Consider the following 17,490-nt stretch of genomic DNA (forward strand, 5'->3'; position numbering starts at 1 on the left):
GCGTTCGCATGTCCAATCATGTAAGTTAGTTCAAGTGTCTAGTGTACATTGTCACGTGTATACGTCCTCTACAAGTGGTTGTGCTTTTGTGTACTCTACTGTACAGTACTATATAGGGTACAGTAGTACGGTATCTTTATTTCAAGCCCAGAATGTCAGGAAGCAAGCCTAAAAGCAGCAGTGATGTAGCTGGTACTACTAAGAAGAGCCAAGCGATAAGGATGGAAACAAAAGTGAAAATAATTGAGAGAGTGGAGCAAGGTGAAAAGATGGTAGACATCGCTCATTCTTATAACACGAATCGTTCAACCATCAGCACAATTCTAAAGAACAAGGACAAGATCGGACATATGAAGTCTGCTGTGCCGAAGATGTCAACAATAATATTGAAAAAGAATGGAAAAGTGATGGAGGAGATGGAGAAACTTCTCAGTGTGCGGTTGCAGGATCAACATCAGCGCTGAGTCCTGCTCAGCTTAATGCTGATTCAAGAGAAAGCTAAAAGCCTTTATGAAGACTTGAAGAAGAAACATGGTGAAGAATCAGAGGGCACACCTTTTAATGCCAGCCATGGCTGGTTTCATCGGTTCAAGGCTAGAGCCAACCTTCAAAACGTAGAAGTAAGTGGCGAGGCAGCAAGTTCAGATATGATAGCTGCTCGGGAATTTCCTGAAATGCTTCTAGAAATTATTGATGAAAGCACATATTTACCCAAGCAGGTTTTTAATGTGGATGAGACAGAACTGTGCTGGAAGAGGATGCCAGACTGAAGTTAACATCAGTAAGGAGGAAAAGGTGCTGTCAGGCTATAAAGCAGCAAAGAATAGGCTAACTCTGTTGTTTGGTGGCAGTGCTTCCGGCGATATGCAGCTGAAGCCTCTCTTAGTTTTATCACTGAGAGAACCCAAGAACCCTTAAACACACAGCCAAGGGCTCTCTTCCTGTTTTGTGGAAGAGTAATAACCCCCAAGCCTGAGTTACACAGATCATTTTCCAGGACTGGTTTTCCCACCACTTTATCCCGGAGGTAGAGAAATATTGCTTGGCAAAGGACATCCCATTCAACATTCTTTTGCTGCTTGAGAGTGCTCTGGGCCGCTCCCTATTCATGGACAACTTTCATCCCAACCTCAAAGTAGTGCATCTGCCACCAAATACTATGTTGTTCATCCAACCTATGGACCAGGGAGTTATACCAACTTTTAAGAAATATTATTTACATCACACTTTTCATCAGGCAGTAAAGGCAAGTGACGGATCAGGAACAACCTTGCAGCAATTTTGGAAGGACTGTAACATCTACAAGGTCGTAAAAAATACAGACTTTGCTTGGCGTGAGGTTATGGCCGTCACCATGAATGAGGTTTGGAAGAACCTTTGCCCACGGTTTGTTCATGATTTTCGTGGATTTGAGAAGGTGGATGAGGAGTCCAAAGAGGTCTTCAGCAACTTAGTGACCCTCAGCGAGTAGCTGGCGCTAGATCTGCAAGAGGATGACTTCAATGAATTCCTTGCTGTGCAACACAAGAAGCTTACTAATGAAGACTTGATTGAACTGGAGGCCCAGAGAAAGGACGACGAGAAAAGAGGGAGAAGAAGTAACCGAAGAACTGAAGAGATTCATGATGCAGGAAATGGCGAGGGGATTTTCTTTATTTGAGGAGGCACTGTTAGTTTTGGAGGCACAGGACCGGAACGTAGACGGTATACAAAGATTGCAGCAGAATTCAGAATGCAATCCAGTGTCATCTATAATGAGAAAAAAAGAGCTACTACCCAGACATCACTGGATCGTTTTTTCAAGAGGGTAGATAGAATTAAATCAAGCAAGGAACCAGAACCTCTGCCATCAACGTCAGGCCTGAGTGGAATTGCGGCTTGCCCTCCGTCTCCTGTTGCTGACGATCCTTCAGCTCTGTCATCTCCCACCTCCTCTCCCTCTTCGAGTCAGTAACGCTTCTTGCCTGTTCACTTGATGCCAGCCCCTGTATGCCAGCTGTTGTACTGTACAACTGTACTTTTCAAGGTACTGTACTGTAGGATTTTAAATGTTTTCTTTACTTTTGTGTTTGTTTTTTATGTATTATATGTGTGAAAAGTATTATAAACCTGTTACAGTACAGTATTATATAGCCAATTGTGTTAGTTTGGTACCTAGGCTAATTTTGTTGGACTTAGGAACAAATTGGACTTACGAACACGCTCTCAGGATGGAACTCATTCGTATGTAAGGGACTTACTGTATAATCCTTATTTGTTTAAAAACTACTAACATTGCTTCTCTTGCCCTGTTTTACCAGACTGTACATTCCCCATACCATTAACTGTTCCTTTTATAATTTAATTTTTCCAAACCCGTATTATCTCCTGTGGTTGTATGCTATGTCTATATATTTTAAAGATTGGTTCTCAAAGTAGAACACACAACTTCTGACCTTCATAGGTTAGTGATTTGGCCGCATAATTTCTAGTAATATGACTTACCAGCACTGTAGATCAATATTGAGCTTGTAGGCAGCTAATCCACTAGATCTTTTTCCATGCAGTTCTGTCAGATTATCTTTTTTTCTCTGATATTGTCAGTGTTGGGGTGTTTTTTTGTTGTTTATAACTCAAATGAAGAATATTATATTTGTCCTTAAGTTTCATCTTAATAGATTTGGCCAATCTTTCCCTCCTGTTAAGATCATCTAAAAATTAACTTGGTGGGGTTATTTTTTGCAAAATTTCTTTAAGCTTTTTGAGTTAGGTATTTGATAAGTATCTTCTCTACTGTCATCTAAATATTTATAAAACTTTTGAAGATGAGGTACTGTTGAACTAGGGAACAAAAGTAATTCCCTAAATGCTTCTCTCCAAGTTGACACTTAGAGCTAATAAAACCAAATTTTACCATTTTAGTTAACATTGTGTCCAGATGATTCCATGAGGCATCAACCTGGTTACTCAAACAAAAAAGTAAACAAAGTGATTTTGGTTTGATTTATTTTTAGTGATAGTGATGACATGTCAGTTTTGCTGCATCTTTTTTATTTACTCCTTTTGAATCAGATAAATATTTTCCTCAGGATAACTAGTAAATTTATTGGCGTACATTTTTTTTTCTTTTTCAACTACCAAGATAGCATTTGCTTATCTTCTCTTTTCCCATACTTGGTGGTTCCTTAAAGATAGTAGTAAGAAGTATAATTGTTAACCTAGAGCATAGGGTATAGGAAGAAATTGTAATGTAGGATGGGATCAGATTCTGAGGGCCTTGAAAAATAATAATAGGCTAGTCCTTTTTTTAGTAGTTGGTGGGGGGGCTTCTGTTCATTTTAGAAAACTGTAGTCATATGATTGTAATATGGTTTTAGAAATATTAGAGAGTAAATGGTTGAATGTAGAAGAGACTGCAAACGTTGATAGGGGAAGACTTTTCAAGGAGGTGGTCTTTATATAGACAGGACCATGTCTGTTTTGTTAAGTATTATGTCCTTATTGCCTGACAAGTGCTTCACATAGTGAGCCCTTAATAAGTATTTGTTGAGTGATTCGTGGTAAGAGGGATCTGAGCAGTGAGGAATCAAGAAGAATGAATTTGATAGTGTGAAAGTAGAATTCATAGGACTTGATAACTAAATATGGATTGGAGGGAGAGACAAAGAAGAACTGAAGATGACTGAGGTTCCATCCAGTGTGATCAACAGGGTGACAGTATCATCAACAGGGTAGGGAGCATGGAGTCCTGGGGAAAGATGAGATGCCAGCAGGACAGCCATGTGGCATTATTTAGCTGAAGCTAAATATTAGAAATGGCATCACGAATGGCCAGTGAATATTGTACAGAACAGTTAAGCATTATTGCTCTGCTGTGTACTAACTTTGTGACCATATATAGGTTGCTTGATATTTTGAGGTAATGTGTATAAATCACCCAGTTCTTTAACAGTAGGCATAAGTGTTAGTTTCTTTTCTCTTCTTCTCTGTTTAATGGCAGCAGTGGGAGCATTGTAGAGAGAAAGAACCTGGACAAGCATCTACACTTATTTTTTTTAATTAACATATGACTATTTTGATAGCATCACTAAGAGTTCCCACTAATAGAAATAGTTGTCCATATTACATGTTGGGTATGGATTTAAGCCCCTTTTGCATATTGTTTTCACTTAATCCTTATAGCTATCCTAAAAGGTCAGAATTATTAATCTCATGTAACAGATGAGGAAACTGAGGCTCAGAGAGGTTAAGTGAGAAGCATCTAGAAAGATGGGTTTGAAAGAGCAATGAGGTGATCTGTTTCCTCCCTGGGAGTCTAACCACTGTTGATACCCCTGTTTCTGGCTTTAAGCATCTACATTTAGAATAGGAGAAAAAGAGACAGAAGATATCCTCAGGATTAGGAAACAAACCAAGAGAATAGTCATGAGAGAAGAGTTTGAAGAAGTGATAACAGTTGTGAGGATGCCATCAGGTTGGACAGTTAGGTGGTCAGAAAGAGTGATTTAGTTGCATGATCATTGTTGAAAGACGGACTGTGAGGAGATTTTAAGAATTAACAAAGTTGAAGCGGTGATAACTATACCATGATTTCAGAAACTCAGGTATAAGCATGGCTTCAAGTAGTTAGAAGACAAAGTTTCGTAGAGTAAACCTTAAATGGTGATAGGATTTGAGTGGAAAGGCTGATTATATAATAAAAATGAAGAAGAAATAACCATGGCTTTTACTGGGCTAAGGAAGCCATTTGTTAAATAATGATAAAATAAATAGTCTATAGTTGAGTAAGTAGAATAGTGCCAGATTATGCAAGCACTATGGAGATCTTGAAAACCAGGGAAAGAAAACTGGATTTGGGCTTTTTCTTAAGCATGTTTACTACTGATTTGCAAGTGAGAATTACTAAGTCCAGTCCTCATAGTGACAAAAAAATTAATGCCAAAATGTGCATTTGGTTATTACTTTTTATGCATGATTTTATGTTAGACTTAATTAGATATTATTATTTTTTTCAATAATAAATCAGACTTTTTTTTCTCCTTCCTTTTAGGTCAACTTTCTTTCTATGATGCAAACTCAAAACAGTTGTTGTATTCCTTTAAGACAAAATTTACTCAGCCAGTACTACCTGGTTTCATGGTTAGTACGTAATTTATATTTTATTTGGTTTGGCAACTTTAAGGAGAACAATCTATGCTGTATATTTGGGAAAGCACAATACCTTATTTTTTCTTTATATTCCTCTCCCTTTCCCCAGTCCACCTCTCCCAAATCTGTGTTTGTCTGTATATTTTTGGTATATTTTATTGAAATAAGTGTTAAGACACAAAAGTCTGCAAACCATAAGCGTGTAGTTTGATCAATATTCATAGGACTGCACTCATTTTTGTAACCAGCATCTAGGTCAAAAAATGGAGCATTGGGCTTCCCTGGTGGCGCAGTGGTTGAGAGTCCGCCTGCTGGTGCAGGGGGCGCGGGTTCGTGCCCCGATCCGGGAGGGTCCCACGTGCCGCGGAGCGGCTGGGCCCGTGGGCCCTGGCCGCTGGGCCTGCGCGTCCGGAGCCTGTGCTCCGCGGCGGGAGAGGCCACGGCAGTGAGGGGCCCGCATACCGCAAAAAAAAAAAAAAAAATGGAGCATTGTGCCCATTTCCAGCCCCTAATGGCCCTCCTCCAAAGTGGTTACTGTCTTGAGTTTTAGTACCATAAATTCATTTGCCTTCTTTTCAACTTTGTATAAATGGAATCATACAGTATCTTTTTGGCTCAATATTATGTTTGTGAGATTTATCCATGTTTTTCTATGTGGTGGTAGTTCACATAGTTTTCTATTGTATGTATATGTATAGTTTTCCATTATATGACTGTATCATAATTTATTTACCCATTCTAATTTAGTTGGATACTTGGGTGGTTTCCCATTGGAGACATTTACAAATAGAACTTCTATAAATATTCTTGTTAATGTTTTTTGGTAGATATGTATATGTATTTCCAGTGGGTATATAATTAGGATTGAGGTTACTAGATCATATGGTATGTGTGTAACCAACTGTAGTAGAGTTTTCCAAAGACGTTGGTTATACTAATTTACCAGCAGCAGTATATGAGAGTTTGAATTCCTCCACATCTTTATCAACACTTGATATTGTCTTTTTAAAAATTTTTATCCTTCTAATGGGTATGATATATTACATTGTGGTTTTCATGTGCATTTCCTTGGTGATTAGTGCTGTTGAACACCTTTTAATATGTTTATTGACTGTTTGGATATATTCTTTTGTGAAATGCTTGCTCAAGTCTTTTGCCTGTATTTCTGTTGGATTTTCTTCCTCTTTCTTATTGATTGTTTTGGAGTTATTTCTATAGTCTGGGTCTTTTGCCGGATATATGTATTGCAGTTATCTTTTCCACTCTGGCTTTCCTTTCCCCTCTCTTATTGGTGTCTTTTGATGAACAAAAGTTGTTAATTTTAATGTTGCTCAGTTTGTCAGTTTTTTCATTTATGGTTAGCACTTTTTGTGTTCAGTCTAAAAAATGTTTATTCACTCCCAACGTCGTGAAAATACTGTGTTTTCTTCTAAAAGCAAAATTTTCCTTATACATTTAGACATAGACTGCATTTACAATACAAGTACAATATAGAAATGATATGTTTGGTATGATGTTAGGGTTGAAATATGTTCTTTAATTCCATATGGATAGCTGCTTATTCCAGGACCATTTACTGAGATTATCCTTTTTCTACTGCAGTACAATCTTTGTAAAATATTAGATGACTATCTATGTGTGGTAGACTGAATATATGTATGTCTATATACACGTGTATAATTTCAGGACTACTCAATTTGAGAAAAAGTCATGATTCTCCACACAAAATGAAACTTGGTTTTGAATTTATATTTTTATTAAGGAAATATTACTGCTTCTCCTAATTCCTTTATCTGTTGCATTTCCCTATAAGATTAGGCCACTGTGGGGAGTTCTGCAATCCAGTTAAGATCATCATTATTCTGGCTAGAACTTTCCTTAATTTGGGGGCTGCTTCTACAGATCAGGATGGTGTATTTCCATTGCAGACTTGGTGGAATGTTTATATGTGTGTTCTTCGACAATCACCCCCAACTGTAACTCCTAAACTGTAAGGATAAAAGTATTCAGGTTATATGTGGGTTTAAAATACAGTACTTTTAAATCTCACAATTGATAATGATTATTTACCCTAGATACCATAAAGTCATAAAATAAGTTTAAAAGAATGCTAATAACGAAGACTCCTAGATTTCCCTTAAAAAGTAAAAATGATTAGTGAATAAAGTTATTGTTTGTAGTACCATACTTAGGGATATTGGAAAGGTTATTTTCTTTTTAACCTCTGCATATGATTTGTTTTTGGCTGTTTTTCCAAATTGGTCACTCAAGGACAGTATTTTTACCATGTAGAATTCAAAGTTATTTTTCCCCTAAGTCTCAGATACGCTTTTTTTTTTTTTTTTTTTTTTTTGCGGTATGTGGGCCTCTCACTGTTGTGGCCTCTCCCATTGCGGAGCACAGGTTCCGGATGTGCAGGCTCAGCGGCCATGGCTCACGGGCCCAGCCGCTCCGCGGCATGTGGGATCTTCCCGGACCGGGGCACGAACCCGTGTCCCCTGCATCGGCAGGCGGACTCTCAACCACTGCGCCACCAGGGAAGCCCTCAGATATGCTTTTTAAAAGGGTAGATTTCATGTTTAATTTGAATCTATCTCAGGAAAGTAGGTAGTGAGTTTATTCATTGTTTTTTCATTCCAAATGATGAAACTATAATTACATTAGTGAATGTCATGCTTTTTTCATGTGCTTATTTGCCATTTGTATAATTTCTTTGGTGAAGTATCTTAAAATATTTTGCTCATTTTTTACAATTGGGTTACTTATTTTCTTATTATTGAGTTTTAAGATATCTATGTATTCTGGATAAATCCTTTATCAGATAAATGTTTTGCAAATATTTTCTCCCAGTCTCTGATTTTTTTCCATTTTCTTGACATTTCAAAGAGAAGTTTTTCATTTTGATTAAGTCTAGTTTATCGATTTTTTTTCTTTTATGGCTCATGCTTTGCCCAACTCAAGGCCACAAAGATATTTTCTTTTGTTTTCTCCTTGTAGTTTTATAATTTTAGGTTTTACATTTAGGTCTGGGATCCATTTTGAGTTAACTTTTATATATGGTATAGAGCATGGTTTGAGATCTATTTTTTTTTAACATCTTTATTGGAGTATAATTGCTTTACAATGGTGTGTTAGTTTCTGCTTTATAATAAAGTGAATCAGCTATACATATACATATATCCCCATATCTCCTCCCTCTTGTGTCTCCCTCCCACCCTCCCTATCCCTTTTTGCATATGAATGTCCACACGTTCCAGTGCCACTTACTGAAAAAGACTAACCTTTCTCCATTGATTTTCCCTTCCACCTTTGTGCTAGATATTTTGAGTAAATATTTTTTAAAATCAAATAATTTTCAATAAAATAAGATAGTTTTATAATCAGTTGCTTTTATATTTTTTAATTTATTTTTTATTGAAGTATAGTTGATTTACAATGTTGTATTAATTTCTGCTGTACAGCAAAATGAGTCAGGTATACACATATATACATTCTTTTTTTTTTTGGCCACACAGCTTGCGGGATCTTAGTTCACCAACCAGGGATTGAACCCAGGCCTCGGCAGTGAAAGTGCTGAATCCTAACCATTGGACTGTCAGGGAACTCCCCTATACATTCTTTTTTATATTATTTTCCATTATGGCTTACCCCAGGATACTGAATATAGTTCCCTGTGCTATACAGTAGGATCTTCTTGTTTATCCATTCTATATATAATAGTTTGCATCTACTAACCCAAAACTCCCAGTCCATCCCTCCTCTACCCCCCCATCCCTCAGACATAAAGAACAGCAACCACAAGTCTGTTCTTTATGTCTGTGAGTCTGTTCCTGTTTCGTAGATAGGTTCATTTGTGCCATATTGTTTTTTGGCTATGCCACGTGGCATGCGGGATCTTAGTTCCCTGACCAGGGATTGAACCCGTGCCCCCTGCATTGGAAGCACAGAGTCCTAACCACTGGACCGCCAGGGAAGTCCCATGTTTTTGTATTTTAAGAGTTATCATTACCTTCTGTCATTAATATTTTAGAATGTTAATTATATAGTTATACATTTCACAGGTCAGGAAATTCTTTGTAACTATGCTGTAGTTACTTAGTAAATATTTAATACTTTAGGATATAGTTGAAGTTGGGAATACTTAAAAAATTTCTAGACTCTTCCTCGATTTATGCTTATGTCTGCTGCATAAATGGCAGTTGATGATAGCTTAACTGATTCATATTTTCACATTTTAATTCTCTTGACTGTATTCCAAATAAGTTATAGTTTACTGAATGACAGCTGCTCTGTTCACAAGTGAAGCAGTTTTATGTTTCATAAACTCATTCACATTTATGATAATAGAATATAGCAAGTGTATCTGGATATTGTCATTTGCATTTTCCTCTGACAACCTTAAAGAATTATAAAAGAGTTCTTATTGTTAACAAGCTAGGGAAGAAACTCATGGAATTACTCTGTTAACAGAGGGGTGTTAAATTCCTATAGTGTCAGGCCACACCTCATTATCAAAATCTAAAGCAGTAATTGGGGTAAAGAAGTTGACTCTTTGTGCACTTCTCTTGGTTGTGAACATTAGCATCAATAATGATAATGTCTTTTGCCTAGATTAATCCAATTTAGTCTCTAAATTTCTACAGCCCTTACTTCCCTTTCTTGTGTGCAGCTCCAGTGGGTTCTGCTATCATAAAGACTTCCTTTGGTCTCTTGGAAAGTCTAAAAGACTTCTTTGGTTCTAGAAGACTCTTGAGTTAGCCTTTCCACTTCCCCTCAGTTCACATACAAAGGTTATCAGTTTGGAATTTGATAATGTTCACTTATGTGGCATTTTGCCTTTCAAATAGAAATATAAGGATCATTTAAATTTTCATTTGATTTGAAATCTGACTGAAGCTTTGTTTTTGTCCTTTCTTAGGTTTGGTGTGGTGGACTTTCTTTGAATACTGGGATGCAGGTTCCAAGTGCTGTGAGAACACTTCAGAAAAGTGAAAATGGAATGACTGGTTCGGCTAGCAGCCTAAACAATATTACTCAGTAATGCCTATTCAGAATATGTTTACCTTCCCTCACCCCTTCTTGAATGGGTGGCCTTTTCTGTGCAGTTACTAATCACAGAAATTTTTGAGTGGTGGAAATCAGGTTTGCTACATTCTGCTTTAAGGTGTGGAATCTGTTAGCATCAAGCATCTAGTACGAAGCATTCACAGGAACCTGCTGAGCAATATCAGAGAAGCAAGCAGACATCGAGCAAGAAACTGATGTTTTGAAGAGTAAATGGGAGAAAAAGGCAGTGTTTAAGTAGTTACATAGAAACTCATTTTTGTGTTTCTTGGATTACTTTGGTTCTTCTAATATGTTTAGTTACATATGGTAGCCCTAGGACCTGAGGGAAAAGCATTTAAATCTTGTCTTCTTTCCTCTGTACTTTCTCTTTTTTAATGTCATCACTACCTGTTATTTAGTTCTTACACTGAAGCTTGAAAACTATACAGTCCTCTGTGGTTTTCTAAAAATGGAAATAATTGGGGGTGCTAGAAAGGTTTTCTTACAATAGTTTATTTTTCCCCTTTTATAAACAAGCTGAGGTTTGCTAAATTATCCTCTTTTGTTTATTGACTGGATTGAATATCATTTTCTCTTTTCCAAATATTGTGATATTTCTCTTATGGTTATAACTCAAAAAAGAAAGTGGATAGGAAGTTTCTAGACAAAATAGCTTAAAATCACCCAAATTTCAGTTTTTTACCTGCTGCAAAGGGATATTCTTTATATGTTACCCTGTTTAATCAGACTTTTCTTTCCATCATTTTGGATGATGGGTAAGATTTTTTAATGCTTTATATTTTCTGATTTTTTGTCTAGTTTAATACTACCTTTAGTAGTTACCTTTGGTAAATTCCCACTTTAATTTGGTAATAACTGATTTTTAACATTTCTAGGAAGATGAAAGTTTATTAAAGCTGTATAGTAAGTAGAGAAAGCTACCTATTCAAGCTTTATCTACGAGGAATAGGTTATAAAGGGAGGTGCCTAAAACTATTCTTTACTGAAGTCATTTAAATCTGCTTTTTAATAAGATGGAATGGTTTAAACAACTGTTTTGAAAAACTACAAATCTCTGACTTATTTGGCACATGAGTTTTTCAGATATAACTATTCAGAGGTGGTTTTTCTCTCAATCTTTTTGCTACATGCATTTGCTTTCTAAAGGGTTGTAATTCTTCCAAAAATCAACATAGAGTAATCTTTACCAAACTTAGGGAAAATGTGTTAAACAATGTGTTAAACATGGTTATTGAGAAGAGTATATTTTTAAAGTTGATTAAAATTTGTAACAAGTCCTTTGAGCCAAACTGAAAGTTGTAATTACAGTATTTAAGAATCCATTGAGCATTTTAAAGAGTTCTGGATTTGTATATTCCTTAATTTTTGAAACTTTTACTTTCTCATGTTGACTTTCTTTCGTTCACATTTTAAGTATATTGTGTTGTGACAACCTCCCTAGAAGTGACCATTGCTGCTTATTACATGTGAATTGTTTTCTACAGAAAGCCCTGTGGAATAGGAACAGCTCATTCTCTCTCATAGTTTACTTATAGGGTGTTTTGTTCATTGTAAAACAAATCTAAATAAGGAATTTCATTTGAACTGGGTATTACTTTTTCAGAGGACATTCATATCTATACCATTGTCTCATGACATATTTTAAAGACTATAATGAAGTTTAGAGAATGACATTGTCAGTAGATACCCTTTTGATTCTCCAAATAAATATAATTTTGGTCTTTGTTTCTCCTAGAGATTTTGAAAGAAATTTTTGGATGTCCCTACAGCAGGGTCGTTCTAGGACCTAAGGAAACAGGAAGTTATAATTCTTTTTCGTAGAGTTAAACCTGAAAACAGTAAGTTAGTGGTGGAGCTTTATGTGAACTGCTTTCTGTGAACAGTTACGTATATTTTAACAAAATGACACAGAAAAAGCCAGAAGTTCTTGTATTAAAAACTTTCACTGTTACGTCTATATAATTGTATCCTCTCTTTAATTTTAAGTGCCTTCTTCCTCTAAGCATGCTCTTGCTCCATTCCCCATGCAGTGTCAACTGATATTTAAACCAGAGACCATTATGTTATACTGGTAAGGGGCTTCTACTGCAGGGGCATGAGGAAAAGGAAATATTAATCAGGGGCCTGGAGGAATGCATATTATTCTTCCTGTGCGCGTGTCATCATTTGAAACCCTTCATATAAAGTTTTCTAATATTCATTTGGAAAATTCATTTGAAGTAATACTGTTATACCTCAGAATAAGAATCTGAGGTTTTCCTTTTACTGTGCTTCTTCTTAAAAGTCTCTAAAAAAAAAGAACAAAATGTGTGGGGTTTTAGCTTAGTTGATTTACGTTTATTTGTGTTAAGTTAAACTGGAGGAAGTTTGCCACCCTTATTTTCAAACTAGAAAATAGTCTAACTGTAGTGCCTATTTACATAGTCTCAAATTAAGGTAACTATTAACTTGACACACAGTATATAACATTCTCTTTGACATTTGAATTAAAAAATATTGAGATTTTTTTGCACTCAATTGAAGACATTATGGAAAGTTGGTATACCTTTTCAAATATTCTTTTTTTTTTTTTTTTTTTACTCTTCGTTTTGACAGGTCAAACATGATTGATTTCTGTAAAAGAAATGCATGAGAGGTTGACGGTAATGTATGTTATCACAGGTGTAAAAAAAATTATGTTTTATAAAAAACATACGTTTAGTATTGCCTTTCTCTTTTAGCAGTTGAATCCCAAAGCAGTCTTAGTAAACTGGATAAAGAAATTAAGGAATTGCCTTAAGCACTTTAGAAAAAGAATTCTTTTACAATTCATTTTGATTCTTCAGACTGACTGTCACATACATCTTTAACTTTTCTTAAATATGTATATACTGAGCATTTACTAACTGAATATACATACACATTTACTATACAGTAATTCTTTGAATGTTCCAGGTGTAGGTAAACAAATTGAAAGTATTAAAGGCGTGCCTGTCTGTACATGGCTTTAACTGATGGCACCTGTACCATTTTGACAAACCATGAACTGCTGCTGTACAGCTAGACTTGACCGAATTTGTTCTGCAATCATTTTTTTCCCCATGTTTTCATCTAAAGAGACATACTGGTTTGGCTTTATTTGCTCATTTATGAAATTAAGGTGTGTACAGTATCGTGTATAATTTAAATTTTTGAGACTGATCCTTGGTGGTATAAAGAATAAATAATTTGTAATGAAATCTTTTAATTAGGCTAAGATACTCTATTCCATGACTTACCTAGAATGATTAGTTTTTTTATATATACTTTTCCCATAAAATTATTAAGTTACTTAGATAGTGTCTTTTGGAAACATGGGAAAAAATTGGAAAAGGATATAATGGAAAATGATTGTTTCAGAGTATTAATTTTAAAGAGACAGTGTAGACTTCTATAAAATATGTGAATCTAGGCTAAATAAACTACAGACTATATGTAAAAATCATCATGATAATTCTTTTTAAAAAACCCCATATTTGTAAGGTCAGTGTTCATTCATTGGCTAATTCATACAACAAATATTTAAGTGTCTGGGATATGACAGTCATACTTTGTATTTGGATTTCCCAAATTAGTGAAGTGTGATTTTCTGTGCGTATAGTAGTTTTGCTGCTTTTGCGTGGTAAGACATAGTTTGCATCTTAAAAACAATGTTTTTGCTAATAAGTCAGAAATTTTAAAAAGTAAATGTTAGAGTTTGTAAAAAAAATTCTAATTAACTGCATATAAAATGGTTCACTTACATGTAGTCACATAAAATGTGTCTGGAGAATTTTCTTCCTTGATTTTATTTTTACACCGGATATATTCTCTTAGGGAAGTGTATGGTCAGCATAAATTTACTCAACATCCAAATAACCATAAATTTATTTGTTATTTTTAATTTACATTTCATAATGCCAGTACTAGAGCACTTATAAGAGATCATGAATGTTTCCTTAATCATTGCAGAAAGATTATCTCATATTCAGCATCGTTTTAGTTTTGTGTATATCTTACAGTATTCATATTATGCAAATATTTGTGATCTTGATATGTCACATATGACAGCTTTGTTACCTGGAATATTTGATTAATGTAAATACTTTAAGTTTTTTGAGTAATTTGGAGGTTAAGTGGATTATATTTGGTATATGTTTTTGTTGAAAAGATATTGTTGGGTATGCCATATAAACGTTAGTATTGGCTTATAAATATTCAATAGATATCAGAGATTGTCATAGTACTTTTCTCCCCAGACTACTCACTTATTAAATTAAAACAGTATTTGTTAGTTCTGGGTCAGTATAAGGTCCTGACTTTTGATTTGTAATCATTTGAGCTATGTTAAATTGATATATTTTCTTTCTTTCTTTTTTTTTTTGATATATTTTCTTAATGTTACCCGTTCAATGTAAGTTGGTCCTTGGGAAGGGACATATAGAGGATTTCACAGTATGTAGGACAGCAGGTAGGTGAATGTGTTTGCTTTGGCTTGGAGCTTCTTAAGTTTGGGCCAGTTTTAAAATAAGTCAAATTGTAAGTGATTGGTAAAAGGCATTTTTATTAGTATTGGAACTTTTTGGAGAGTCTAAGGGTTATGAAAATGCTTTTTTTTTTTTAAATATTTCCAGTATCTCTAAGGTACCAAAGCATTGAGTCTAATTTACCTTTTAAGGAAGACTCTTTAAAATCAAATTTATAACTAATTCATACTGTAAGATAATAGTAGCTAAAGTTGGAGTAATTTATATTAAAAACCATTAGTCTAAATTTTCTGGATGTAACAAAAAATATTTTGGCTTAATTTCTTTTAAAGTATTTAAAATGAATCACCTTAGCTCTACCATATACTAGATCTGTTATCTCTACCTAAATCATTTATCATCTTTGGGCTTCCATTGCCTTACATAAAATATTGTAACTTGTTCAGCCTACCTCACAGGGCTGTTGTGAGGAATAAAATGAAATGGAGTGTGTGAAATTGCTTCAACAACAGTAAAATGCTATGTAAATGTAAGGTATTACTTTCAGTTAATAATGGACTTAAGTGTTTGGATACCTCTAGATGCCATTTACTTTGACAAAGCATGTGTTTAAAGTGGTATCACCAGGACATGAAACATGATTTTTTTTAAAAAGAAGAAAGCCTAATTAAAATATCCTTTAGCATTTTTAGTTTATGCATGACTTGTGGCCTTTTTGTATTTTCTCATCAAGCCTGTTACTCTATTAAGACTTACAGAACTGTAAAAATGTTCCCACAGCATTAAAGTGTGTCAGAGTAGAATAGTAGCATAAATAAATGATTTAAGCTATGTTTCCATCCCGGCATTTGCACTTTCAATTTATGACTGCTCAGTGCCACATGCAAAGACTGAATTTGGCCTAAATAATTCTTTCCAAAACAACAGTTTTGGAATGGTTCAGCAGTTTGCTGTCATCAGATAAATGATATAAGGTGAATATGCCCACTTAAAACATTTGACAACTTTTGTTGCATTGTCATTTTTTTAAAACATGATGAGGCATTTCAAAACTGTCAAACTGGATATCATTTAGTATCTCTCCTAACCTACTTGTTTTGCTTTGAATTGGATTAAATGGTTTAGAGGTTGTCTTGATCCACAGATTGTTTGGTGTTTCTATCATCTGGACATGGTTTTGCTATGCAGTTCTGATAATAAAAATTCTAATTCCTCAGGTTTAACCTTTAAGTTAAGGATGACGAACATTAATGGACTACTTATAATTAAGCAGTACGCAGTGCTGCAAACTAGTGTTTTATAATAAGCATTTTGCCTCATTTTCCTTGGAAACAAGACAAAGCTTTTAAAATGTTTTTTTAAACTTTAAAATAGAGTATTCAAAGTGGAGTAACTTGTATGTTGAAATGATTGTATGTTGTGTATAGAATGACCAAGTTAAGTTCTTTAAAAAGCACCTGGAATATCTCATCTAAAAATTAAACTTTTTTTCCTGCTATCTTTTGCTTCAGTGCTTGCATTTTTATCCACTCTCATTAGATATCTACAATGTGCTGTTGAGCATGAGAAGATAAAAGTGTCATAGTACTTTTGACCCCAAAGATTTTTATTTTAGAGTAGTGCTGTTCAACACAATTGTATGCAATGATGGAAGGTTCTGTATCTGGGCTGTCCAACACCGTAGCCACTAGGCATAGGCAGCTGTTGAGCACTTTCCATGTATGTGGCTAGTTCAGCTAAGGAACTAAAATTTTTATTGTAATTTAAATGTAAAGAGCCACATCTTGCTAATAGCTGCTGTTTGGTACAGTGCAGCTATAGATGGAAGATGAGACATGCTATAAGTAACTATAACATAAACCAGGAACTTAGTTTCTGTCTTTGGAGCTTGTCACATCTTGCATTACATTTTGGTAGATGGTAGCTAGGAGAGAACCAGAACCTAAGATTTTTTTAAAATTTATATTCTAACTTGAAACCAGTTTAGGAGAAAAAAGAAAACCAATCTATGACCAGATGAGGCTGGATCTCCTGTAACTAAGATCATTTTCACCAAGAGAAGAATGAAGAGATACTGGATAGTCTTGAGTCACAGGGAGAGGAATGTGACAAAAGATATTGAGAAGCCAGTACCCTCATATAGAAGATGGAGTGTGTGAATGGGTGCAACATTTCTGGAGAACAATTAAGTAATATCAAGGTATTAAATATACATACCTTTGAAAAGTTTAATTCCATTTCTAGGTATTTCTCTTACATATATACTCACAAATAAGTACTCATTGCAGCATTTTGATAGCAAAATACAAACAACCTAATTGTTAACTGAACAATGGGCTTACCAAGATTCTGAAGGCTCCCCTTTTCTAAGTTGCTACACAAGTTGTTATATACTTGTCTACATATATTCTGCATGCCTCCCTCCCAAACTGTTATAAATATGTAGACCATTATGGGGATTGGCTTCCTCAATTAGAGAACATTTTCTTTGGTATACCAGTCCTACTGTGCCTCACTGGATCTCGGGTGAGAGCTCAGGAAATTTTGTGCCTTCTACTTTTCTGTCCAAGTGTTTCCATTACTACACCTCATTTTACATTTATACTCCGTGGTACTAGTAGTATGTTTATGCCCATTTTGCACAAGGTCATGGGATTAGATCGTGATGCTTTCAGGCAACCCTACACAGCTGATACAGAATATACTATTAATGGAAGGGTTTTCATGATACTATGAAATAGAAAAAGCAAGTCCAACAGTATATATAGCATGATACCATGGGGGGTGGTGTATACTTCGACTTGGGCAAGAG

At 35.1% G+C, this 17,490-nt stretch overlaps 1 protein-coding gene across 3 annotated transcripts in view; it reads left to right on the forward strand.

Moving 5' to 3' along the window:
- FSD1L (fibronectin type III and SPRY domain containing 1 like) overlaps positions 1-16,170 on the forward strand; it is a 71,831-nt gene extending 55,661 nt beyond the window's left edge. For 2 of the 3 annotated variants that reach the window (XM_079926285.1, XM_079926286.1), the window contains 2 exons: positions 5,030-5,118; positions 10,046-11,992. In XM_079926285.1, coding sequence (XP_079782411.1) covers positions 5,030-5,118; positions 10,046-10,168 — 212 coding nt within the window. In that variant the 3' untranslated portion in view covers positions 10,169-11,992. Of the gene's footprint in view, positions 1-5,029; positions 5,119-10,045 lie in introns of all 3 variants that reach the window. The other variant, XM_079926287.1, reaches the window with a different exon arrangement.
- The last annotated feature ends 1,320 nt before the right edge of the window (positions 16,171-17,490 follow it).

This window comes from Stenella coeruleoalba (genome assembly GCF_951394435.1).
Source record: "Stenella coeruleoalba genome assembly, chromosome: 7".
Lineage (NCBI taxonomy): Eukaryota > Metazoa > Chordata > Mammalia > Artiodactyla > Delphinidae > Stenella > Stenella coeruleoalba.